Source organism: Alosa alosa, chromosome 10, assembly GCF_017589495.1.
Source record: "Alosa alosa isolate M-15738 ecotype Scorff River chromosome 10, AALO_Geno_1.1, whole genome shotgun sequence".
Taxonomy (NCBI): Eukaryota; Metazoa; Chordata; class Actinopteri; order Clupeiformes; family Clupeidae; genus Alosa; species Alosa alosa.
The window spans coordinates 25,687,501-25,713,442 of NC_063198.1; the positions used below are offsets into that span (position 1 = coordinate 25,687,501).

Here is a 25,942-nt window from a genome sequence, read left to right on the forward strand (position 1 = left end):
CCTGAGATTGAGCCTGGTGACTTCAAGAAATAGACTATTAATGAACACCTACAAATAAAATGATTTAGTCGCCACATTATCATGGGTTTCATAGTCCAGTTTGTAATAAGCCGATGCAGGACATGAATACCTAGCCTACAGTTCACCAAAGTGAAATAACTAGATGGATAAAATGTTTCATGTAAAAAATATATTTATTCAGTCAGCAGAGCATATTGTGCTTTCCATAGACATTGCAACTGTCAAGTCAAGACGTTAAAATGGCATCTGGTATCCCCCACAAATATGTTTAAAAGAATACCTTCATTAATTGAACATCTTCACACAGGCACATTGTATATGAGCACAAATGGCCCACTGGCAACAGCATGTCTCACAGAGGCAAGATAATCAGACTGTGATGGAAATAAATCAAAGAAAGGTTAGCCGATGTAACATATTGCCTCTGTTGAAACTATGCTTGGACGTTTTAGTTAGCAATGTTAAGAAGCTTCTTGATATCTGCCTCGATGTTGCTGGTGAGGAATCTGCGCCCATACCGCTTAAAGGGCACTCCATCCGGACCAATGAGAAACTTCTCAAAATTCCAAGCGATGTCATTCCTACAAACGGGACTCCATATGATATATTTGGGCTCCGTCATGAAACACATCGGCTCATCGCTGGGGAAAGGAATCTTGTCTTTCAGAAACACAAACAAAGGATGGGCATCTTTTCCATTTACGTCGACCTTCTCAAGGAGTTTAAATTTGGGCTCGAAGCCGTTTCCTGGTCGAACATATTTCAAAGATTGCAGAATTTCCTCATTGTTGCAATTCTCCTGCGAAAATGAAGAACAGAGGGACAGTGTTTAAAATAGGCTTACTTCCTCTGATTACATAATCTTTCGTTGGTCTGAAACAAAAAAACAGGCTATAGCCTAGGCCTTGCCAACATCTTTCACAATTAGGCTAACATAACAATACTTATATTAAATACCGATGCAGACATACAACGAGGCCTAGAGAAAAATGACCAAATATTGTTAACAATGGATCCCACCTGATGTCCGAACTGGTTGCAGGGCACTCCCAGAACCACAAGCCCCTTTGAGGAATACTTCTCGTGGAGCTCGTTCATCTGGGTGTAATCCCTGGTGGTCGTGCCTCATAGAGACGCCACATTCTCGATAAGGATAACTTTACCCTTAAGTGATGAGAAATTCAATATCTCTCCTGTAAGTAACCTTGCAGAAACATCGTAGAGAGTTTTAATTGCGGCCATGTCTGCTGAACTGGACGGCGAGTATAAACTTCAGTCGCAGGTACACGCACTTTTATCATGCGCAGCCTACTGAAGAAGGAAGTGTCACGGGCAGTTTAGGCTTTGAGAGGCGTGTCGAGTAAGGCACACCTTACAAGTAGTCTACTCATGTTGATTCAGTGCATTTTGAAGGAAAACCAATTAAATCATTATGATTTGCGTGGGCACTGGGCACAAGTATTTTCCGTCGCTACACAAGGCTACCAACACCTCTTTTTACATAGTCTCTATGTATGCCAGTGAGTTACCATTAAGAGATGAACTGTTTGGATAAGAGGTGGTTGGTTGGTTGTGTTGTTATGTCACTGGATATGAATTGAAAATGGTCCAACAAGGTTGTGTCTTATAAAATGCCGAAAATACGAATTGAACCGAAAGCACACGAAGGATAACGAGCCTGTGACGAACAGAGCGATGAACACCTTATCAAGTTTCACTCAGTTCGTAGTACAACACTTTTCGACGGCCCCTTATTACAAAACATTGGCGCGGGAACTACCCTTCAGTGTTTTCAGCCAGCCTACCATTACGGTTTATGGTGCTACAACTAGGCCTACAGCTTACATTGTAACGTTTTTGGAGGAGCAAAAGGGTATGTGACGTTCAGGTTATGGAATAACTACATAAATTAGCCATACAAATCGAATGTCATTGTAGACAAGTGCGAGATTATGGTGTCAGTTGCCTAAATGAAATCCGTGTTAATAACTTTTGTGAGGAACTAGCAGTAGCATGGGCTAGCGTAAAGTTAATGTTAACGTTAGGTAAGCTGTTGTATTGTTTTTGTAAGTCAAACGTCCCGATATTAACAGCCAAACTCCAATGAAAATCCTCTTCTTGGTAATTTTAGTATAACGAGCTGCTAACGTTACAATATGATGCGGAAGAAGAAGCGTCCCTCTGTGGACCAGACTGACAGCTCGGCGGCTCTCGACGGGTCAAGTAAGTTAACTTGAGATGATACGTGAACTTACCTAAAAATGAACTTGACAGCAATGGATTTTCATGTGTTAGTCTCTTACGGTTAACCATATATGATGGTCAAATATGGGTATCAAGCAAAATGTTAAAACCACTGAAACAATTTGACATTTTTTTCAGAGCCGAAGAAGGGTCGAACTGGTGGGCAAAGGCACTCCAAGTCTGTACAGGTGGTTCCTGATGAATCTGTATTTGTGCAGCTCTTACGGGAGGCCGGTGTCACCCTCAAACAAGAAAGAGCATCTAATGAAATAGGTACGTTACACGAATACGTGTGTAACAGGTAACCGTTTAAATGCATATGAATTGTAAACTTTTTTTTTTTTACTTTTTAGCTGTCGACCAAGTAGTGTTCCAAAAGCGATTACAGCAAAGCCTGAAAAAGCACCCCAGATACCCTGGAGTAAGTAGGATGTAGGCTATTGTGTCACAGTCACACCTCTGCTTATTCGCTGTATCAGTTACTGCCTGGTTTTGTATGAAGTCCCAGCCTCTATCCCACAGATTATTCAAGAGTTTATCACTGGTCTGGAATCACACATTGAAGATCCGCAACATTTTAGGAATGGCCTCCTCCCCTGTGTTCCACGTCTTAATGACGAGGATTCCAAGTAAGAATTTAGCCATCTGTCCACATGAGAGAAGATGAAGCACATCACACCTGACCTCTGATAGTTATTTCTTTTTTGTGAGATTTATAGTATTACTATCTCATAATGACTTGTGATGTAAGGTAAGGTAAGGTGATAAATCAAAACAAATTTGTGCTCTGTCTCCTTTCCTACCTTCTAGTTCAGTATCGTATCAGGAGAGTCTAATGCGGCTACTGCTTGGCATTGAGATGCTACAGGTAAATTTGTATCCTTTGCGTTTTTGAATTGATCCATAATGGCTTTTGTCTCATAAAAGTATATTTTGCTTTGTCTTCTTAGACCCCAGTCATAAATATATTGTTTGAGAAGTTGCCTGAGTTTATGTTTGATGGGTAAGTATATGTACCCCGTTTGTGAACTGATACTTTTGAATTGTTAAAACCATTGTTGAGAAAGCTTTCAAACATTGTCATCATCACTGTTATTTTCAGTGTTGGTGAAGATGGGCTGAATGTGCCCCGCATCATCATGAATCAGCTCAAATGGCTAGACAGAGTCATGGATAGCACTGTAGGTCAAACCCACAATTGTCAAAGGCACCTTTCAATTACCGTAACATAAACAACTTCATGTATGTAATTAAATCATATGGGTATAATTTTAGGATTTGGCGAGTAAGCTCATGCAGCTTGTCTCTGTGGCCTCCCTGGAAGTGCAGCGAGATGTCATCACTAGTATTCCAGAAGTTCTGGAGGACTCTCAGCATGGTGACATTGCCAGGGAGCTCAAGTGAGTGTTAAGATTCTGTTCTACCATTACCAAACGCTCATGTAGTACACACAGCCATGTGCTCAGTGTATGGTACATTATTATAACTAATGCATTTCTTTCTCATTCCTTTCACCAAAACTTAATCCTTTGAAGGAAATACTTGGTTCTTATAAATCACATCACATGAAATCTGGCTTCAGGTCCATGTATTTCTGAGTCTTGAGTTTCATCCCATCAGGTTCATGACTTGGATGGATCAGTGGTCAAATATCACCTCTTTCTTTCTACAGCTCTCTGCTGAAGGAGAACACTCAGCTGACAGTCCCTATCCTAGATGCCCTGTCCAGTCTGAACTTAAGCCCTACCCTCCTGGCTGAGGTAGCTCCCTCACACACACACACACACACATCCCAACTGTCTCCGTCTGTGCCCTCAAGTGTCCTCAACCTTCTAAAGCACCTGTTTTGTGTGTGTGTTTGTGTGTGTGTGTGTGTGTGTGTGTGTGTTTGTGTGTGTTTTGTGTGTTTGTGTGTGTATTTGTGTAATAAGGTACGAGGGGCTGTGATGACAACTCTCTCTGCTGTGCAGCTGGAGGACCTTCCGGTGGTGGTGAAGTTCATCCTACACTCCATCTCTGCCCCTGATGCCATTGAGGTTGGTGTCGCTCTCTCTGATGTCTGGATGGGACGTAGACAACATGGCTCACACTGCACCGTGCACCACACAACACAGCTTTTCACCAGAGACTTTCTAATGACGAGAGACAGCACTCAAAAAATCCTCCACAGAAATGCATGGGGTTAGTTTGTAACGCCAAGGCAGTTGTCTACACATATCCCGCCCCATCCGTGGCAAATCCGTTGACATGTGAATACATTGTGCCAATCATGTGGTGTGTTGTGAATACATTGTGACAATCATGTGTTGTGTGCCTTGCGCATGCGCATTTCTGCCGAAATGATGCCCGATAAGTGCCCCAAAAAGCGTTGCAATATGGCCGCCAAGTGGAGGGACTTGCCTAAAAGGACTTTGATTTCACTACGTCCCTGTCATCTGCAGCCTCTCCACTTTGAGTTTGTAGTCCTCTCTGCAGGTAGCAGAGCATAGACTGAGTTATTATGCACTTGATAGAAAAAGCACAACAGTTTCAGAGGTCTTCTTAAGTGATGTCAATTTGATTAGGAACATTTAGACTTTCAAATTTGACAGAGACTCTGTTGGAAGTTGCTTCTGCATCCAGGAACTCTCGCTATACATGTGTAATTCCATGGATATTAGATATTAATAAAAGAGATTCGCCTCATCTGTGCTATTCAAAGGAGATTTCCACAGTCTTCAAAGGCATTACAGTACTCTTGATTTGTTTACATCTATGTGTGTGTGTGTGTGTGTGTTTGTGGCACTGGCAGGTTGTGATAGAACTACGTAAGAAGTTGGAACTAGAGCTATGTCTGCTGCCCCCAGTGCTGCAGTCCTCCCAAAGCCGGCCCAGGATCAAGGGTGCAGCAAGGTGAGGAGTGGCGCCAGCAGCAGCTGTGTCTGGCTCAGGATCCTTTTAAAGGACTCTTCACAGCGTCAAGTGTTTGTGATAGTGGACCACACTAGTGATAAACATTTGCAACCCAGTGAGACATCTAGAGTTAAGATGAACTGGGCCTTGACCATAAAAGCATATCCCCATATACGTAGGACCTTGATCTGATTCATTTGATGGTACTTTCCAAGGGCTAAGGCATTTCAAAATGCTGTGAAGACTATGCTTTTCTTAAATGTTCAGTAGATTTTCAGCTTGGCCATCATTAGTTATTGTGTCGTCTTATGTCATCCCTTCTTTCCTTGTTGTTGCTTTAGTGCCTCCAACCTCCCAGCAGTCAGCAGCAGCCAGGATAGTGTGTCCCTCGTGCTGGATGCCATCAAGTCAGCCGTGAGATTCCAGAAAATGATATCTGAGGCTTGGCTCAAAGTGAGGATTAGATATGCTCAAGGAAACGTTTTTTTTCTTTCTTATTTCTTGATGTTGCATGGATGGTGTGTTGACTGGATGGTGTGTTGACTGGATGGTGTGTTGACTGTCTCTCTTTGGTTCTACAGGCAGTGGAAAATGTGGAGGAGATTGAAGATCACAAGGTACACAGACACAATCTGTGGCCAAAGATATGTTCTGCTCAGTTTACAGCTGCACACTGTGGGGCTTATAGTGTCTACTTCCTCTCTGTCTCCCGCTCCCTGACAGGTCATTGATCTCTTGGTGCTGTTTATCTTACACTCCACCAATGCCAACCACAGTCGCCGTGGGGCCGAGCGAGTACTAAAGGTCAAAGTTCGAGGAGCCCTGATCCAGGAAGCACTACTCCAGAAGACCTTCAGAGGTCACGGGCAGGTCAGCCAGCCTTGAGTTTGACGGGGAGAGGGAGAAACTGATAATCTGTGCTGTACACCTGTGAACTTCCCCCAGAAAATACATTGAGGTTGACTAGTAGTTGTAAGGTGTTTGTAGTTTAATCCTTGACTTTTAAAATCATCAGCCTCAAAATGTAATCAGAATGCAGATTCTAATACAGATATTTACTTTGTAAAAAACTGGACTTTGGTTAAGCAAATCTGGAGTATGTTGTGCCATAATCAAGTTAATATTTACCAGATTTAATATATTCAGACAGTGATGTTATCATTTTGGGGGCAAAGTCATAGAATATCAGGGAATTTTGTTGTAGCAGCACAAATTTACTTGCCAAAATACATTATACAAATATATTTCCAGTCAGAATTGGTGTATATTTGGTTATTATCTTTACTGCTTGCTTAAGTAGTTGTGGTTAGTCCAGATTTGTTTATTCAAAGCCAATTTATTCATCTCCCACTCTAAAAAAGTAAAAGATTCTTGAATGCTACATGACTACTCTGAAATCTTTAGTTGGTATATAGTTAGGATATATACCAACTAAAGACTAAACTATATATTTAGTTGGGAACCCTGTATATTGTCAACTGTGAATGCTTATGTGGTTCATCAAAATGAAGAAACCCAAATAGCCTTATTGCATCTTTCCTTAGTAGTGTAGTGCAAACTGCATGCTGTGCTGTTGCTCCTTAGGTCATGCGGGGATACTTCCCCTCTATCTTGGCTCTGGCCCAGAGTCTGGTGCGCTCCACCGATTCCTGTGTGGTGCCGTTTGGTGGCCATCTGTACAAGCAGGCGTTCACCACCTTTGACTCCTACTGCCAGCAGGTAAGCTCTACCACCTGGACATGGGTGCTACAGTCTGTGGGAGTATGCCAGTGCAAACTGGTTTGGCTGGATTTGCTTTGTTCTGCCTTTTCTTGGTAAACGGCCTTTTTCTAAAAAAAACCTGATGAGCTTAGTATGAAATATTCATCAGGAGACCTTCACGTGCTGTGGCTTTGTACATTTGTCTGCATACACAGTAGTGCACGGTCTCCCTGTTCAGTTAAGGAATGTTTTTGTTTTCATGATCCCACCAGGAATTTCTCTGTGCTCTACCCGAAGCCCCATGCTAGTTAATAGAGGCGGTGTGGGTGTGTTTGGTTAAAGGTGCCGTGTTGTGTTGTGTCCTTGCAGGAGGTTGTGGCCTCGCTAGTGACCCACGTGTGTAGTGGTCTGGCTGCGGAGGTGGACGTGGCGCTGGAGCTCCTGTGTGAGCTGGTGGCTCAGAGGCCCAAGGAGATGGCGCTCTACGCTGTCTTCATTAAGGTGAGGGCTCTCCTCTCTCTGCCCATCACAGGACAGCAGGACATTGTGCAAACATGTCCTCCTATTATGGATTGTCAAAATAAACATTACAAGTTTGCAATTTGCATACATCTGTACATTACCCTTCCTTTGTAGCCAAGATTTTTAGAATGAGTATTTTGATTGAACCATAGCATATGTTTTAGTAAAAAGTAAGCTCATAAAGTGAGCCGGTTATCATTTAATTGCATTCTATTTAAACATCACCTTCCTTGTGAGGTAGCCTTTGTTAGGAAGATAGTCAAGGTGTTCCATGCCAGTTTGTAGGAAGAACACTGCCAGTGTTTCTAGGAAGAATGTAGGGAAATAAAGTGTATTTACCAAGGGCCTGTAGCTTTCTCAACACTCAGCATGCCTTATCTCCCTTCGCATTGTGTCCATAGAGCAAGCGTTGATGCTTTGCATACCACACCTTCTGTATCTACACCTTGCCCCTTGCTGAGGTGTGTGTGTTTGTGTGTGTGTGTCTCTGTGTGTGTGTGTGTCTGTGGGTCTCTGTGTGTGTGTGTGTGTGTGTGTGTGTGTGTGTGTGTGTGTGCAGGGGATCCTGGACTACATGGACAATCTGAGTCCCCAGCAGATCCGCCGTCTCTTCCAACTGCTGAGCGGAGTGGCGTTCGGAGCGGAGCAGCAGGGCGCTCACATCCAGGTGAGGCTGAAGGCCTGCAGAGCCCGTCTGGCCAATCAGATCAGGGGGATGCTTTACGCCTGACAAACCAACCTCAAGTAGATGGGTTCTGACCAAGGGTTCTCCTGTTAAGAATGCATTTGTCCTTGCTACCACCATCTTTTACTTGGTTCATCCCTTGGGCACTGTAAAGAACATTGAGACCAATATCCATTGTTAATCATGCTTTATAAATCAGTGTAATTGAATTGATCTTAACAAAATTAGGATAATTGAATTGGGGAGGAAATCTAATGGAGGTATAGAAATGTAGTCGCTGAATTATGGGTAGAGTTAATGTCCAGTACATAGAATAAAGTCACGTTTGACCTGCAGGTTTGTGTGCAAAAGTAAGTGAGATTGACTCTGTGTTGTGTTCTGTCAGGATGACATGCACATAGTGATCCGGAAGCAACTCTCCAGCACAGTGCTGAAGTACAAGCGCATTGGCATCATTGGCGCCGTCATGGTAGTGGGCAGCATGGGAGCCCGCAGGTAACGCCGCCATCTCAGTGCTGGACTCATGTGACCACATGTGCCATGGATATGAATGTTCTGATGTTGCATTATAGACCCTTCTAGGGGGATCTACTTTCAGCTGTTTCTGGCACTGCTTCTCTTACTTATTGTCTCACACACACACACACACACACACACACACAGACACAGTGTCCCATAATCACTGATTCTGGTCTTTTTTTGTAGGAACAACCCTGAGAACACCCAGGGTGGCACTCTGCCTAAAGAGACACAGAGACAGGTGAGCCAACCTGAAACTGGCACTGGGCCCAGGAAGCTTTTTTTCCTGCACTACCTTGTGAATGTGTATGAGCGGACAAGCTGATTAAGTTCCTGTTAAGTGATTGTTCTTGCATTGGGTGTGTGTATTAGTTTGGTGTCTAGTTGTGTTCTTGATTATGTATATTTAATTCTCTCTCTGTGTGTGTGTGTGTGTGTGTCAGGTGATAAACCTGCTGGAGCTGGTGCGCTCTTGCAGCGAGGGCTCTCCTGAGGCAGCTGCTCTCTACTATGATGAACTGGCCAAGCTGGTGCTGACCGGCAAACTAGACCCTCTTATTCAGGTGTGTGTGTTTGTCACTCTAGCCACTCGCCTTGAACGCTGTGTAAGACACCCCGTTATCAGTGCTCTGATCTGCCTTGCGTCGTGTTACAGGCCTGGATCGGGAAGAGCGTGCTGGAGGACTTCCAGGAAGACTTTGTGGTGGACCTCGGCCCAGACATCTCAGGGTTAGTGGAACAGTGTGACTTGCTGCTGAGAGTTGTACTTTAGCTGATTCAGAGCCGGGTTCAAGGTTCATCCCATTCAATCCTATTGCATCATCCGTGCACTGGGCTCCACCCAGTCAGTAAAAGCTGTGCCAAAGTCTACTTCCTGTATCCGCTCTCACGCCTGAGGCTTATGGTGTCTGCCGCCCCCTGGCGGCTGATTGTATATTGCAGCGCCTTCCCCCTGCCGGCCTCGGTCATGTACAACCTGGACGAGGACGAGAGCCAGGGAGGCATCGCCGTCAATCTGCTGCCCCTTGTGGCTCAGGACCTCAGCCACAGGGCAGACAAGAGGAGCCAAGTGAATGACGACGGCAAACGGTCAGTCGAGGTCACCTCTCCACGCTTTGGTTTAAACATGATCAGATTCAGAGTTGAGTAGCAGTACATTAGTGATATATAACACTGCAATGGGCAACAGATCTCTTTAAAGTTTCTGTGTGTTTGTGTCTGTGTGTGTCTGTGTTTGTGTGTGTGTCTCTGTGTGTGTGTGTGTGTTAATATCAACAGGCAGGTGTCTCCTTTGTGTTTGGCATCTTTCTTCCGTCTGCTGAGGCTGTGTGAGGATGTGCAGCATCAAGGGGACTTGGAAGAGATCGATGCCCTTCTGGGTAAGGAGAACAACACACACATTAGTCTGTGGTCCATGTTGTCATGTTGTAGGCCATGGGAGACACAAAACAAAAACAAAATAAAGAAGGATTTGTTGGTTAAAGCAAGTGCTGTGTATTCATAAATAATTTTGGTGCCACAGGGCTAGTGTGTGTGGATCCTTTGGAATGACCTGTCCTGTTCCCTGTTCCCTGTTCCCATCAACAGGCTGCCCTCTGATCCTGACAGACATGGACGTGGTGGACAAACTGGAGAGCCTCTCCAAGACCGAGCGAGACTTTGTGTGCTCTCTGCTCTTCTACACCATCAACTGGTTCAGAGAAGTGAGGCCGCACCTGTTGATCCAACCTGTTGTTAGATTTCCTGGATATTGACATACACCCAGTCCTTTTGTCCCCAGCGTTGCTCTTTTGACAGGCCTGCTTGTGTGTGTGTGTGTGTGTGTGTGTGTGTGTGTGTGTGTGTGTGTGTGTGTGTGTGTGTGTGTGTGTGTGTGTGTGTGTGTGTGTGTGTGTGTGTGTGTGTGTGTGTGTGTGTGTTTACATCTGTAGGTGGTGAACGCATTCTGCCAGCAGAAGGACCCTGAGATGAAGATGAAGGTGGTGACTCGGCTGCAGAACATCACCTATCTGCAGAGCCTGCTGGAGAAGAGCCTGGCAGGTGAGAGGCCTTACACTTCAGCTGACTCGCACCTTCTCGCTCACGTTCTGTGCTGCACTCCTTGTGCCATTCGGTTGTTGCAATAATGTGCAGATAATTCTGTTTCCAGGTCAAGCTGGGCCCACAGCGGCTTGTTTTTGTCCATAGACAGTAAAAGAAAGACTGTTCAGAGTAACTTAGAAAAAAAATGGTCATTCTAGTACTCACCTCTGCCTCAAACCTCCTAAGATCCTATTTTTAAAGAGGCCCGGTCTTTACCCTTGACTGAGGTGGAAAGTAACGAAATACATTTACTCACGTTACTGTATTGAGTAGTTTTTCTGTGTATTTTGTATTTTTTTAAGTAGTTTATAAAATCGGTATTTTAAATTTTACTTGATTACATTTTGAGTGAAGTATTGTACTTCGCTACATCAAAAATCCCATCCGTTACTTGAGTAAAAAAAAAAGTTAAGACTAACGAAAACGGAAAAAAGAAAAGAAAGAAATCGCGCCCTAAACCACTAGCCTAGTGATAATGATCAGCATGTAGCCTACAACAGGACATGAATCAAGCTGGCGCCATGCAGTCTTTCTGAAAGTGATGGAGACTGGATCCTTTAAATGCATCAGATTAGCCTAACCTATGAAAGTGTAATTTCCGCTATTCCAATCGGTTGTCTCAGTTTGTTTTAGCACTAATGATTGCGGAGATATTTAAGCAAACACCATGGGATTTCGTGTTTTGACGTTTGTGCTCACTTTTCTTTGGAAAGAAGTTTATTAGCAGTTGTTTCCCCTCATTTTGATGTCTCTCTTTTTCCTGTTTTGGCCTTTGTTTTTAGTAACCTGACTTGGCTTTCTTTTAGAAAGACATTAATTAGCCTAAACTTCCAGTGAGTCTATTCGAAATTTTCACCACACATTATATTAACACACATATAAAAAATCCAAACATAAGAGTTTTGTGTATTAAAGTCGAATGACACAGGAAAAAAGTATTGAACGTGCCCACTGAAATTTCTTCAATACTTTGTGGAAAAGCCTTTGTTTGGAAAGACAGCTTCAAGACATTTCCTGTATGACAAAACTTATTGGTCGCAGTATCAGGTCTGATTTTGGCCTATTGTTCTAAACAGATTCCAGAGGTCCCTCTTGTGAATCCTGATCTTTAGTTACTTCCAGAACTATTTAATTGAATTGGCTGCCTTCAAGTCTTTCTGGAGCTTTCTCCAGTGGTCCTTGGCTCTTGAATTGACTATCCTTCTGACTCCCTGGTCAGAAATATTACGAGGAGATCCTGTGCATGGCTGGTTGATGATGCAGTGATGTTTCTTCCACTTGCAGATAATGGCTCCCAAGCTGCTTACTGGAAGATTCTGATGTTTTGAAATGCATCTGTAACCAGTTTCATTGAGATGTTTTGCAACAATAAGGTTGCAAAGGTCTTGGGAGAGCTTTTTGCTTTTATCCATCATGAAATGTTTCTTGTGTGACACCTTGGTAATGAAAAATCTTTTTATAGCCTATCAATATGTAGGCTACTAACCAAGCTTATATTAATTTGCACAGATAGAAAGGATAACTACTCTCTATACAGATTCCAGCTCGTTCCTTCCCTTTCCTTGCCTTAGTGCTTTTTCTTAGCGTGTTCAATACTTTTCCTCTGTGTTATTCCACTTCATTACATGACTACTTATGGAGTTGTTTGGATTTTTTATGTGTGGATTGCCTGAGTTATTACTAATGCCTGGTAAACATGTTGTGCCCCCTGTATTCCACTTTTCACGGGCCCTCTCCTCCATTGGGGCCCTATACTTCCCACTTTCCCCCCCAGTACGATGCCCTTTAATCTGCTGAACCTTCTGCTCGTTTCCAAATATAAAAAAAAACTCTCTGCAACTCAATATTGGCCTGCCTGCCTCAGCTGCCTGTGAGGGGCTTTTCAGTTGTGCTGGATTACTGTTCACTGCAAAGCGACCCAAGGATGAGTGCAACTAACTTTGAAAATCAACTACTGCTCAAACTTAAAGGAGAACTCCGGTGAGTTTTCACATAGATCTCCATTTCTCAACGTCCTTTTCAGGCAAGTACCTCCACTCGGGCTGCCATATTGCAACTCTTTTGGGCACTTATCGGTGCATCTATTTCAGCAGAAATGCGGTGCGTAAGGCTTCACGACACCAATCTTGCTCCAGCAGCGAGATCACAACAGATGATTGGCACGATGTCTTCACAGCACACCACATGATTGGCTCAATGTATTTTACAACACACCACATGATTGGCTCAATGTATTCACATGTCAACGTTTTGCCACGGAAGGGTTGTGATATGTTTAGACATATGATGTGTAGACAACTGCCATATTGGCGTTACAAACTAACCCCACGCATTACTATGGAGGATTTTTTGAGTGCTGTATCTCCTCATTAGAAAGTCTTTGGGAAAACTGGTTGTTCTGGTACCCCCCCCCAAAAAAAAGTAACTAAGTAACTTTTACTTAAAGTACATTTTAAATGAGCTACTTTTTACTTTTACTTGAGTACATTTTCAGATCGGTATTTTAACTTGTACTTGAGTAATATTTCATCAAGGTATTGGTACTTTTACTTGAGTACAATATTTTCGTACTTTTTCCACCTCTGACCCTTGATTATATCATCTGGCTGTACAGCTACACTGATTACTCTGTGAGAGATAAGTGATTTCTTTATCCTCACATAAAAGGAGGTGATGGTGAAAGGGTTCACAGGTTGTGAGAACAGGCTGGCTGCGCTAGTAGGCTAATTTGGATGAAAGAGTGGGAGGTCCTAGCCTGGGTAACGTCAGACCTCATGTCATTGAGATGGGGTCTGGGAACTACACGTTAATTTTCTCGTATTTGAAACGTGATTTACAAATGCCCAGAACCGTTTATTGGGCGCTGCGAATGTCTATCAAATGCGTCTGTATGTAGCTCATAACCGCTTTGGTGTGTCGTCATCGTCTTGCTGTTCCCCCTCCGTTCTGTGATTGGTTCCTTCATTGAGGTGAAAACGAAGTCCATGGAATCCAGGCTGCCTAGCAGCGTGAATAAAATCGCGCGCAAGGCAGCATGGAGAAACTCAGGCTAGGGAGGTCTGGGAATGACTTGTGACATTAGGCTTAACAACCGGATTAGGTTTTACGGGGGTATACTGACAAAATCCACCTCTGCAATAGACACATGTCTTTCCTCTCTGCTATAGTGACGCCTGGCTTCATGCCTCCACTGGCCAACTTTGACTGTGACAGCACAGAGCTCACGGCTCCAGCTCCTTCCTCAGCGCCAGCTAAGAAGGCAAAAAAAGGTAACCTCCTGGTGTCTGAAATGAGATATCTTTAGATTCTTCTATGCGAGTAACTAATGACCTAACAAACACTACAGAAATAATTTTCTATTCTAGTTGTTCTAACAAGCTCAGGACACTTTGCAACTACCTGTTTTTACATATATATATTTTCTAAAGCTTTTTACTATGTGTATTTTAGATTATTCGTATCTGTGTGCCACACTACTCCACATCCAAATCTGCCCCTCGTGGAGAAATAAAGTTTTGAATTGAATTCAACTGAAATATTTGTGTCCGAGCTCAGTTGAAAGTGAGCGTTGCTGTGTCCTGTTTGTGAGTGCTGCAGCCAGTGGCGTTGGTGTAAGTGGTGTGTTGCTGCCCTGTAGATTCTGCTGGGAAGAAGAGGAAGGCTCGTGCCAGCAAGAACTCCTCAGCTGACAGCTCTCAGCTGGAGGAGGCCATCGAGGCAGAGGAAACGCAGCAGGTGTTTATAATCACATCACAGCCACACACACACACACACACACACACACTTTCATAATCAAGTTGACATTTATTACAAAGAATAACATTTGCAGACACCTGCTTAGCTGTTGAAATATGAAAGCTGCTGAAACAGCTGTCACAACTCTAAAACTTGAGCTTGTAATGTGACAGGAGCCTGCAGAGAAGGAGAAGGAGAAGGAGAGAGCAGGCATCAGTCTGTCCGCCTACCGCCCGTTCTTCAGAGAGCTGGACATAGAGGTGCTGGGCGTGCTGGAGTGCGGCTTGCTCTCACGCACCCTGCTGGACACCGAGCTCCACAGCAGGGTACTGTCAATCACAGCGCAATTATCCCTCCCACACAGTCATCACTGCCACACAGTCATCACTGCCACACAGTCATCACTGCCACACAGTCATCCCTCCCACACAGTCATCACTGCCACAGTCATCACTGATCACTGCCACAGTCATCCCTCCCACACGGTCATCACTGCCACAGTCATCCCTCCCACAACATAGAGGGCTTTCTCCCCCTAAAAAAAACAAAAAAAAAACAAACAAAAAAACAGACCAAAGCCAGAGAACCATCAAACATAGACCAGTCAGTCATACCACTTCATAACTCCTTAATATTTAAATGTCAAAATAGTTTCATTGTAGAGATCTCAGACAGTTGCAAAGACCTAATCCTAAAAGTCCTAATCAATGCTCTATTGTAAATGTGCTGAATAGTGAAGGGGCTTTGCTGCCTGACGTTAATGATGGGCACTAGTGCGGAGCATGTAGCAGATAGTGTGCCGGTGCTCAGCTGACGGCTCCCTGTGGCTTCGTGCAGGTGCGCGAGGAGGTGCAGCTGGGACCTGCAGAGCTGGTCTTCCTGCTGGAGGATCTGTGGCGCAAGCTGGACTTTAGCCTGGCCCCCGCTAAGAAGGCTCCATTTCTCAAGGTACTCACACACCATAGAGCAACACATGGTGGTATATACCATAGAGCAACACATGATATATTTATCATTTATGAACATGGGAAATTGTGGGTCCCAAAGCCAGACCAGTTAAGAACCACTGTTGTAGAGTACACACCATAGAGCAACACATGATGGTATATACCGTAGGGTACACAGAGCAGTGGTTCGTAAACTGGCCAAAAATATTGGAGGGGTCGCAAAATGATTTGCAGTCTGGATTAAAGAACTTTCTCTAAAGGTTTTTAGTCAAAGGCTGCCATTGACATAATGCCTTTGGTGTTGACATAGTCTATAAGAAGACATTTTCTGCCTCTGCTTCCAATGCCCATCTCGCAACATTTCGAAACCAAATTCTGCCGGTTAGAGAGAAGGGGGTCGCATGACTTAGCCCATGTTTTTTGGGGGGGTCACCAGACAAAAAGTTTAAGAACCACTGGTATATACCATAGAGCACACACCATAGAGCAACACATGATGGTACACACCTTTTGGAAATGTTGTTTGCATTAAACTTGGCATATGAGCTGCGAGAGTGCGGTCTCCCCCTGTTCATCAACACACCATAGAGCACACACCATAGAGCAACACATGATGGTACACACCTTTTGGAAACGTTGTTTGCATTAAACTTGGCATATGAGCTGCGAGAGTGCGGTCTCCCCCTGTTCATCAACACATCATAGAGCACACATCGTAGAGCAACACATGATGGTACACACCTTTTGGAAACGTTGTTTGCATTAAACTTGGCTTGGTTTGCATTAAACTTCATCAACACACCATAGAGCACACATCGTAGAGCAACACATGATGGGCGTTTTTTCTGATGTGTGTGTAAAGTGACCGATGTTGGTATGATGGAAAAGGGTAGACGAACTAAGCTGCTCAGTGGCTGTGTGTGAAGTGAGATGTGATGTTTGTCTGCCTGTGTGTGCAGGCCAAGGCTGACCGGACGGTGGGCTTCTCCCACCTGCAGCAGAGGAGCGTGCGGGAAGTGGCCGACCACTGCCTGCAGCTGCTGCCCACACTGTCCACACATCTAGAGAACTGCCACAACCACTTCCAGGTGCATGCTGTTCACACACACACATGCAGAGCCACTAATCCCTCCTGTGTGTGTGTGTCTGTGTGTGTTTTTGTTTGTGCGTGTTTCTGTCTGTGTGCGTGTGTCTGTCTGTGTTTGTGTTTGTGTGTGGGTGTGCATGTGCTTGTGTGTGTCAGAGAGAGACAGGAGAGATACTGGGGATTAAATGCAAGTGATCATGTGGGGGAAGACAGTTGTAGCGCCATCTTTCTATCAGGAAAAGTTTTTTGGAGACCGTTATTTATGCTGACTGTGTTTGTCTGTCCTTGTCTGAATCAAGAAAAGAGAAAAACAAACAAGTGAATGTGTGTGTGTGTGTGTGTGTGTGTGTGTGTGTGTGTGTGTGTGTGTGTGTCTAGACTGTGCTATCAGAGAACCAGGGCGTGGTGGATGCTCTGGGGGTGGACCTGAGGGAGCACCAGCTCATGTCCTCGGCCTATCAGCTGCTGCTGCAGGTGCTGCTGTGTATGTTCAGCTGGTCAGTACACACACACACACATACACACACTGACACAACCCTCAGCTAGTGTGCTTACACACAAAACACACACACACACACACACACACACACTGACACAACCCTCAGCTAGTGTGCTTACACACAAACACACACACACTGACACAACCCCCAGCTAGTGTGCTTACACACTGATACAACCCCCAGCTAGTGAATTTCCCCTGGGGACACAACCCCCACCTTGAATTTCCCCTGGGGATCAATAGTATCTATCTATCTCTATCTAGTGTGCTTATACACACACCCTTCACTCCTGTTGCCAAAGGGCCATGTGCTGTCTGTGTGAGTGGCATGAAGAAGCTGTCCAATAGTGACACTCAACACTCAGCCTTCCTAACTCACGTTTCCTAACATATGAACTGTCAGCTCTTGCACTGTATCCAACACTTCAAATGCACTCTGTGTTTTAACCACTAATATTTCTAACCCTTTACAAAGGAGCCCACAAGCCTTTGCCTGGTTAACCATTGTTTCACCTTGTGAAAACTCTTAAAACCGCTACCTCGGCCATAGTATTTGAGTCTGATAGTGTTGCTGGTCTGATGGTGTGTGTGTGTGTGTTGTGTAGGTCAGGCTTTGGGCAGCAGGAGCACCGGGCCTTGCTGAAGAGCATGCTGGGAGTTCTGGCGTCCAGGCTGAAGGAGGGGGAGGCAGAGTTGAGCATGGAACAGCTCGTCAGGTCAGCTGCCACATCACAGAAGAGTCTGACTTCCTCACTGCAATTATAAATATTTGGGGAGGTGGTTAGCTTCTGCTCTGGAAAAAAACAATGAGTCATCCTCTAGGGCCAGCATTTGTATTAGATGCTATTTGTGTGCACTTACGTAGGCTTGTGTGTGTGTGTGTGTGTTCCACACTGCAGACACAGCTGTGAGTACCTGCTGAACTTCCGTGGCAGTGTCCCGAGCCTGAGCACGGCGCTGTGCTTGACCCAGCTGCTGACGGTGCTGACCCGCTGTGCAGGAGGACCCTGCCAGTCGGCCTTCAGAGAGCAGACGGGTACGCCGCTCCACGCACCACGCACCACACCCCACACACACACGCACACGCAACACATACACGCTAACGTAGGCTCATGCCCCTTTTTCTGTCACTCTCCCTTTACCCAGCATCCCTTGCCCGAGGGTTCCTGTGCCAGGAGTGGGTCAGCGCAGGCGGAGAGAAGGACCGAGGGAACAAGCACAATGACACACTGCACTCGCTCCTCTGGTGTGTGTGTGTGTGTGTGTGTGTGTGTGTGTGTGACATGTTGTGATAGCTACTACACATTTGATATCCTGTAACAAATACTGCTGAAATTCCAGATAGTGCCTTCTTTAGTGTTTAATTATTGTCTAATGATTGTATTGGATACTGCCCACCTGTCCTGCGCTGGGTGAGCAGCATTTACCTGACGCATGTTGATGACGTGCTGAAGGCTGTGGAGGAGATTGCAGGAGAGGGCATTCCTGAGCTCGTCAGTGCAGCCAAAGACGCCAGCTCCAGAACATGGCCGACTCTCAACAGGTAAAGAATGCACTGCTTCTTATACAGGGTTCCCATGGGTCATGGAATTTCTGCAATATCATGGAATTTTGGAAAGTCTATTCCAGACATGGAAAGTCAGGGAATTTCATATTTTTGGGGGAAAGTCATTGAATATCAGGAAATTGTGTTGTAGCACTTTAAAGTTTACATTAATACAAATATTTCCGGCCCCAGCTGTGGCGCAACTGGCTGGGGCACCTGCACCGTACACCAGCAACCCGGGTTCGATTCCCGCCCCGTGGTCCTTTCCAGATCCCATCCCTGCTTTCTCTCCCATTCGCTTCCTGTCATTCTCCACTGTCCTATCATTAAAGGCATAAAAGGCCCCAAAAAATATACTTAAAAAAAATAAATAATAATATTTCCACCCAAAATTGGTGTATATCTGGTTATTAGCTTTACTGCTTACTTGAGTAGCCCAACTTTGTTTATTCAATGCTCATTTATTACTTTCCCGCTCTAAAAAAAGTAATAGATTCTTGAACACTACGCGGCTGTTCTGAAATTATTGGTCGGCATATTGTACCATTCATTAGTAAGTCAGGGAAATTCAACATGGAATTTGACATTTGACTTGAAGTGGGAACCCTGCTTATACCTCCTATGCACAGAGCATCTGTGAACAGGAGTAAGTGAATGACTCTCCTAAAACGTCTGCTTGTCTTTCTGTAGGCAGACCTTTCTGGTGTTCTACAGGACCATGATGGCAGAGTTAGAGAAGGCAGTACGCAAGATCCCCCCTGGCAAGCAGCGTGATAGCACAGAGGGTGTGTGTGTGTGTGTGTGTGCGTGTGTGTGTTACATTTCTACTGTATTTTACAGTGGTGCACACACTTTCACTGCTTGCAAGAGGTGGTTCAAAAGGACGATGTCCAGTGTCTATTTGTGTGCATTGCTACCGACCTACAAATGTGATCAGCTATGTGTAATATTGACAAAGAGCTAAAAATAAGTGCAGGGTTGTTTAGAGTTCAGCACTGTTGTTTACTGGTGTTGCTTATTACCAGGTTCAAAGCGAGAAGTTGCTGACATGGAATCTTGCTGTGAGAGACTTCCACATCCTGATCAACTTGGTGAAGGTACAATATTCTGTCTAAGGCAAAACCCACTAAGCTTTCATTCACCTCACTGCAGCCGAAGATTTTTCTTCAGAACCCAACCTGAGTCTTATCAACACTAAATGAACCCTGAATAAACCCTCAAAAAGCACTACAATAATAAAAATGTGTGAGTGGTATTGAACTGTCTCAAGTCTACCTCAAACATTTGAAAACTGATAATGAGGTACATCTAAACAGTTGGTTGGGACCGACGGATATCTTCAATCCTGCTCTTTTGTGGCCGGCTATTTTCATAAACTGACATTTCACCCTCTCCGTTTTCAAAAATAACATTGTGCACACCTGTCAGTTTTCAGAAAAGGTTTCCTTTACACTAACCTGGGCATATGCCTTCAAGAGCATGCCAAACCTGTACGTGGCAGTGTAACGAGAAGCTCAAGTCCATGTTAGCCAATCAGAATCTCGAAAATATCAACAACAGCAACAAATCACTTCCTCTTTATCTTTTAAACTAACTAAAAATCTCCGCCTCGTCACATAAATCTCTGTTCGTTTGCGTCTAAAGAGGTACAAACAAACAGAGTTTTCCCAAAAAAACGATCAGCCCAGAGTTTTCAAAAACTCCGTTTGCAGGGGGATAAAACCTCAGTTTGCGTCTAAATGACAGGGTCAAATGCAGAAAAACATCACCAGTTGCATCGTTTTTGTTGTCGTCTAAACAGGGCCTAAGAGTGTTTTCAGATAAGGCACATGAAATTTAATCCAATTCATATACGGTACTAGTTCATGACGCAAAAAACAACTGAAAGGACTAGTCCAGATAATTACAAGTAATCCTGAAAAAGCCTTGCATATATCACTCTGTGAGTGCTTCCAGCTCAGCTTGCACTGTTGTGTACATCCTGAGAAAAAAACATCAAATCACTAGTCAGAAAACAGCTTACACATACTGCTCCCTCCATCCCCCCATACTTCCTACTCCACTCCATCAGTAAACACCACCTTCAGAAATTGTGTGTGCGTGTGTGTGAGAGAGAGATTGTCTAACTTTGGCCTTCTGTGTTTGCAGGTGTTTGACAGCAGGCCTGTGCTTACTGTGTGTCTGAAGGTAAGAGAGACAGACAATGATACTTATGTGAAGATCTTTTACCATTCTGACTGCCATTTAAATATTTGACCAGCTTCAGCCCATGTAGATTCATTTTTGCAATGCCTTGTTTTTCTTCTTTGTTGTACCCAATGTAGTTTGGCCGCCTCTTCCTAGAGTCCTTCCTGAAGCTGGGGATGCCGCTGCTTGATTTCAGCTTCAAAAAGCACAAGGTAGACCGTTAATCCATTACATGATGAATAATGTGCAAAGGAACCAGTGTAGCAAACCTAAGCAATGTGAGTTTGACTACTGTGTTAAGAGATGTTGTTGTCTTCAGGAGGATGTGAGTGTTACTACTTTGTTAAGAGATGTTGTTGTCTTCAGGAGGATGTGAGTGTTAGAACTGTGTTAAGAGATGTTGTTGTCTTCAGGAGGATGTGAGTGTTAGGACTGTGTTACGAGATGTTGTTGTCTTCAGGAGGATGTGAGTGTGACTACTGTGTTAAGAGATGTTGTCTTCAGGAGGATGTGAGTGTTAGGACTGTGTTAAGAGATGTTGTTGTCTTCAGGAGGATGTGCAGAGTTTACTGAAGACCTTCCAGCTCAGCACCAGGCAGCTCCACCACATGTGTGGCCACTCAAAGGTACCCACACCCTACTGGCCCATGAAGCACAGGATTCAAATTTCTACCGATTGCCTCTGTTGATCTGATGTTTGTCAAAAAGGCTTGGCACAGCCTCCACTTCCATTTCATGAAATCTAAAAAATCTTCCCATTTCATGACATCTTAAAAACATTTGCAATGTTCATTAGTTAGCCATTACTCAAGTCATTGAGAGAGGCTAACTGAGGATGCTGTGTCTCGCCGCCAGATCCGGCAGGACACAGGCCTCACCAACCATGTCCCAGCACTGAAGAAAAGCCTGGAGCAGTTTGTGTACCGGGTGAAAGCCATGCTGACGCTCAACCACTGCCAGGAGGCTTTCTGGTTGGGCAACCTTAAGAACCGCGACCTCAAGGTAAAAGAGGTGGATGTCAAAGGTTGTGCCCATGGCAAGAAGCCCAAACAGTGTTGTCACTCAGGATGGTTGTGTGTGTTCTGCAGGGAGAGGAAATTCTGTCCCAGAGGTCAACACAAGGCAGTGAGGAAGAGGATGAGGAGGAGGAGCAGCAGCCACAGGAGCAGTCTGGAGATGAGGTGCCTGTTTTCTTCATTCGTAACTCCCATGATGTGTGACTTGGCTGAGGTTCCTTGTTTAACTGCTATCTGAATCTCCAATGATGGAAATGTCCAATCTGTGAGAGGGAGGTGCACATTTTGCTGGTGTGGTTGGTCCCCGAGAGACATTTAAAGACATTTAGGGGCATGCATCCCCATGAATGGCATTGTGTACAGTAGGGCTTAACTGAGCAAACAGTTGCTCTCTGGATCCTGATCAGTTATGAAATACATGTTGAATTTACCTGAACATGCTCAACAAATACTTGTTGGATAAGATAAGTTTGTTTGGTTGCTTTTGTTACAAGCTTATCATTAGACAAGAAAAGCAGTACGGTGCAAGCCCTATCAGTGTTCCCTAGAGGCACTCTTTGCATTAGTTCTGTACTTCTAACCTTGCTTTTGTTGTGTGGCTCAGGAAAGCGACTCTGACAGCAGGAAGAATGGCCTCAACAAGGAGGAAGAAGAAGAGGAAGTTACAGATGACTCTGACTAAGAAGAGAGAGAGAGAATAAAATCCACCACTACATGTACATGTACAGACCTGTTATTACTCATTGCAAATACATTTTCATTTATGCAATGCGTCCCTGTGTGTAAATAACTTTTAGCTTCCCTTTTGCTATACATCTGTATGTACAGAGCAAAAAACGTACACTGAACACATATTCAGCATAGAGTTTAAATAGAACATGCAGCGTTCTTTAAACTCTCCGATACTGATCTCCTCCTGAATATCTCTTCCCAGTATTGATAGTCCCTTTATTCATAATCAAACAACAGTTTTTAACAACACAGTTTATCAAACATCTGATGCACAGCAAGCCTACTAAACTGTCTAATGTTAAACATTGGCTAATGTATTTTGTCAAAATGCAAACATTTGCATAATTTGCAAGATGCAAACATTGACATAATACAGTTGATTATTGATGATGATGATAATAGCATTATTATTATTATTATTATTATTATTATTATTATTATTATGCAGTCAAGTGTATTAGTTGTGTTTAATTAATATTTACGGAGTTAATGTCACTGGTCAATGTCAACGTCTTGTGTCATCCCTTTTGCACGATTACTTTTAGCTGCATCTTCCTGTCTGAAGCACAGTCAGTCAGCGCCACCGCCCTCGAATCTGGGTAAATACCACCTGCAAGCTCGCGGCGTAATCCTAGCTATCGATATAGTAAAAGCGTAATTTAAAGTGTATTATCACTAGTGTAGTGTGCGGAATTAAAGTAATTCGTGTTATGGTATAATAATAAAAATGGTTAATCACTAAATATCTCTACGTTATCTTAAAATGGAAAAAGACAAGTCAAGTCGCCCCTGCAGTGAGGGTACATGGTTTAACCAGGAAGCAACGCTTACAGTGTTTCTGTGTTTAGGGAAATGAGCCGTTCGGAAAGTAAGAAGGAGATAAAACAGAGGCTATAGAGCTGTTTCCGAGTAGCATGTAAATTTCCATGCCATTTGCACGTGATTTCAGTAACCAGAGCTTTTCTGTCAGTTTTGCACTGCCGTTGCTAGTTACTTAAAATACGAACACACCTTTGGCCAAACTGGAAACTAGCTAGCCAACCTTCAGCTGTAACTGTTCGCACTGTATTTAAGGGACCTCGCCCTGAGACTATAGTTTGAACTCTCGCTTTAACGTGACATTGCCGCATTATGTCAGACTTTCTTATATTATCTTTGATTCTTTTTCTAGTGTTATGTTTGATTGTCACAATCGTCTTGTTTGTTCTGTACTCGGGTCTGCTTAGCGCCATCGACATTCGGACTGGATCTCCGCCTATTAAAAAGATAACAATAGCATACAAATTCAAAGAGGGACCCTATAAAGACTGTGGGGCAAGTTTCACCGAAGCCTGCAGCATTGGCCCAAAGCTGTCCAACATTGCAGTATTTTACGATGATCCAAAACAGGTGAGAGAAATGTGGGATTTGCTTAGTTTTAGGGATTATATTTCTGAAACTATCATTTTTGACCTCGTGCTGTTTTGTTAGAGTTGTCCTTCAGTCATATCAGTTGTTTTAACATGAATGACACGATGGCCATAGAGTTAACCGGTTATGTGATCCCTCAACGTGGCAGAAGAGGGACATTTCAAGCCATGCCACGTTGTACAGTTCCTCTGAATAACTTTTCCTAATGTGTACACTGGCAGAGTGGATGATTTGACTCATGTGTGCACTAAACGTCACCTGGCACTGACAAAGTCTAGGTCTGCTCATGCGTGTGAGTTGAGCCAAAAAAGACGATGTGGTTGGGAAGATAGTGCTGTAATTCCAGCATGTTAATATCAGGAAGCCAACGTTAATTTTGTTCATGGTCTGGTGAAATACTTACATAAGGTCTACCTATCTGAATTGGGATTTGCTGACAAAGAACTGACCAGGCAGCCTTAGGAAAACTAAACAAACGCAGGTGGTGCATGGTAAACAGGTCATCAGCTGGGAGTTTTTTTTTCATACGCGAGTTTACAGTTTCCTCATAACTGTGTCACATGACCAAAGGAATATTGTGTTTGGTCAACAAGCCCAACCCACTGAAGCTGATGGTTGAAGATGTATGAGTGATTTCACAGTAGAAAGAGCTGGGATCATAAGCCTACTGCTGGTGAAGAAGGCCTACGATTGACCAGAATCATCGGAGTGCAGTCTAAGCTGGCTGGGCTGACAGTGCAGGCTAGTTGATGGTGGCTGTAGGGACCACATGGATGTAGGCTGTGACTGAGTGGCTCCTGCTAATGTGCCTTTCTCCACTTCAAGCACATCATCCATTCCAACATGGCCTTAGCCGCCTGTGCACAGTCAGGCACTTCTTTAGATGATTGCCAGAGGGGAAGAGAGTCCGGCTCAGTGGCTGAGTGTGCTTCAAGTGCTGTTTTGCATCAGCTCATTGATGAGTATATCATTTACTCACAATGTTTTCACATGCAGGTCAGGTTTTCTTTGCCCCATATATCAAGAGCAAGGACTTTGTGCCCGGAACTTATGTTGTATGTTGTCTCCGACAGGCTTTTTAATGGGACAGGGGGTAGAGATATGAGTGCAACACTGATGGATCAGAAAAAACTGATGCAAATGTGTGGCAGAAGTTGTCTGGTTGGTGGGAAAACGGCATGGTAACGTTACATTAAAAAATCTAACATTATTTGTTTACTTCACTGTTGGGTCATTCCATGCCCTGCCACCACATTGGCCCAGTGTACTCATTGTCCTAGCCTGTTATTATCAAAAGGAGTCTATTGTTGCATCAGGCACAAATAGCTTCTTATTATTCCTTACTGAGGGACAAAGCTAGCTTTGTGCTCCCTGTCTATAGTCTGCCAGTAGATTTTCAGTGCCCTAATGGTTGCACAAGTTGATAAGTTGCATATGATGGCAAATCATTCCACACTATTATGGATTACAGCCAGATTATGACTTTTTTTGATTCCCTCTTATGATCTCACATTTTATAGACCCTTTCAACAATAAAAACAAAAACAATGCTTGAACGTTCTATTTGGTTCCCAATCTACTTCCTCTGCATTAAGATAACATATGGAATGTTAAAACGGAAGCCTTGTGGGGTCAACTATGATGCTTATAATGGAACTCTCTTGAAAGGGTCTATAGAGTGAGCTCAGCAGATTACCTGTACTGCCTACCACACTTATTATCACATCGCAATCGCCAACCGCAATGTGAACCAACGCAATTATCTGATCACAAAAGCTACACATAATCATGCTCAGTTACTCTCGTCACATTAATGGCTTTTATGTTAATGTCATCCTCCTTGACTGTGCCACTTCTGACTGGTGAGCGTGCAAGAAGCACAAAACTCCTGACCCGTGAGCTTCACAGCCAGTCTGTAGTGTTGTGCCTCCCACACACAAGGCACACTCACCAGTCACAAGCAGCACAACTAGTGACATTTGGAATATTGAATTGAATTCATTGACATTCAAAAACCATATCACAAATTGAAATCACAGTATCAGTCAGAAAAATCGCGATGAGCTATCTCCCTACTTTCCGCCTCTAACAAGTCTTGATGGAGGTGGAGAACATAC

General features: G+C 44.0%; 3 protein-coding genes across 3 annotated transcripts in view; 2 read left to right on the forward strand and 1 right to left on the reverse strand.

The window, feature by feature from the left end:
- Positions 1-175: 175 nt before the first annotated feature.
- Positions 176-1,335, reverse strand: gpx1b (glutathione peroxidase 1b). The gene is made up of 2 exons (XM_048254970.1): positions 1,042-1,335; positions 176-820 (listed from the first exon to the last, which is right to left on the reverse strand). The coding sequence occupies exons 1-2, from the start codon at positions 1,261-1,263 to the stop codon at positions 470-472; spliced, it is 573 nt and encodes a 190-aa protein (XP_048110927.1). The 5' UTR covers positions 1,264-1,335; the 3' UTR covers positions 176-469.
- Positions 1,336-1,415: 80 nt separating this feature from the next.
- On the forward strand, positions 1,416-22,449 carry fancd2 (FA complementation group D2). Its single transcript, XM_048254939.1, has 44 exons — positions 1,416-1,894; positions 2,153-2,244; positions 2,404-2,538; positions 2,619-2,686; positions 2,788-2,894; positions 3,076-3,133; positions 3,216-3,268; positions 3,368-3,446; positions 3,541-3,665; positions 3,938-4,025; positions 4,197-4,301; positions 5,057-5,157; positions 5,499-5,610; positions 5,739-5,774; positions 5,881-6,027; positions 6,742-6,876; positions 7,228-7,359; positions 7,940-8,047; positions 8,451-8,560; positions 8,771-8,825; positions 9,028-9,147; positions 9,240-9,313; positions 9,527-9,673; positions 9,863-9,963; positions 10,172-10,287; positions 10,516-10,624; positions 13,834-13,935; positions 14,304-14,401; positions 14,575-14,727; positions 15,239-15,349; positions 16,308-16,436; positions 16,814-16,932; positions 17,540-17,650; positions 17,834-17,970; positions 18,081-18,180; positions 18,355-18,477; positions 19,171-19,265; positions 19,507-19,577; positions 20,629-20,667; positions 20,805-20,879; positions 21,219-21,293; positions 21,523-21,669; positions 21,756-21,848; positions 22,288-22,449. Exons 2-44 carry the CDS (start codon positions 2,178-2,180, stop codon positions 22,363-22,365), a joined length of 4,344 nt encoding a protein of 1,447 aa, XP_048110896.1. The 5' UTR covers positions 1,416-1,894; positions 2,153-2,177; the 3' UTR covers positions 22,366-22,449.
- A 782-nt stretch (positions 22,450-23,231) lies between these two features.
- tex264a (testis expressed 264, ER-phagy receptor a) overlaps positions 23,232-25,942 on the forward strand; it is a 72,261-nt gene continuing 69,550 nt past the window's right edge. The window contains exon 1 of the mRNA XM_048254964.1: positions 23,232-23,804. Coding sequence (XP_048110921.1) covers positions 23,547-23,804 — 258 coding nt within the window. The 5' untranslated portion in view covers positions 23,232-23,546. The remainder of the gene's footprint in view (positions 23,805-25,942) is intronic.

Coding starts and splice junctions, on each gene's coding strand:
- fancd2 (XM_048254939.1), top strand. CDS start 2,178: ATGATGCGGAAGAAGAAGCGTCCCTCTGTGGACCAGACTGACAGCTCG. Junction 17,651..17,833: donor AGCATGGAACAGCTCGTCAG/GTCAGCTGCCAC, acceptor TCCACACTGCAG/ACACAGCTGTGAGTACCTGC. Junction 21,294..21,522: donor ACATGTGTGGCCACTCAAAG/GTACCCACACCC, acceptor TCTCGCCGCCAG/ATCCGGCAGGACACAGGCCT.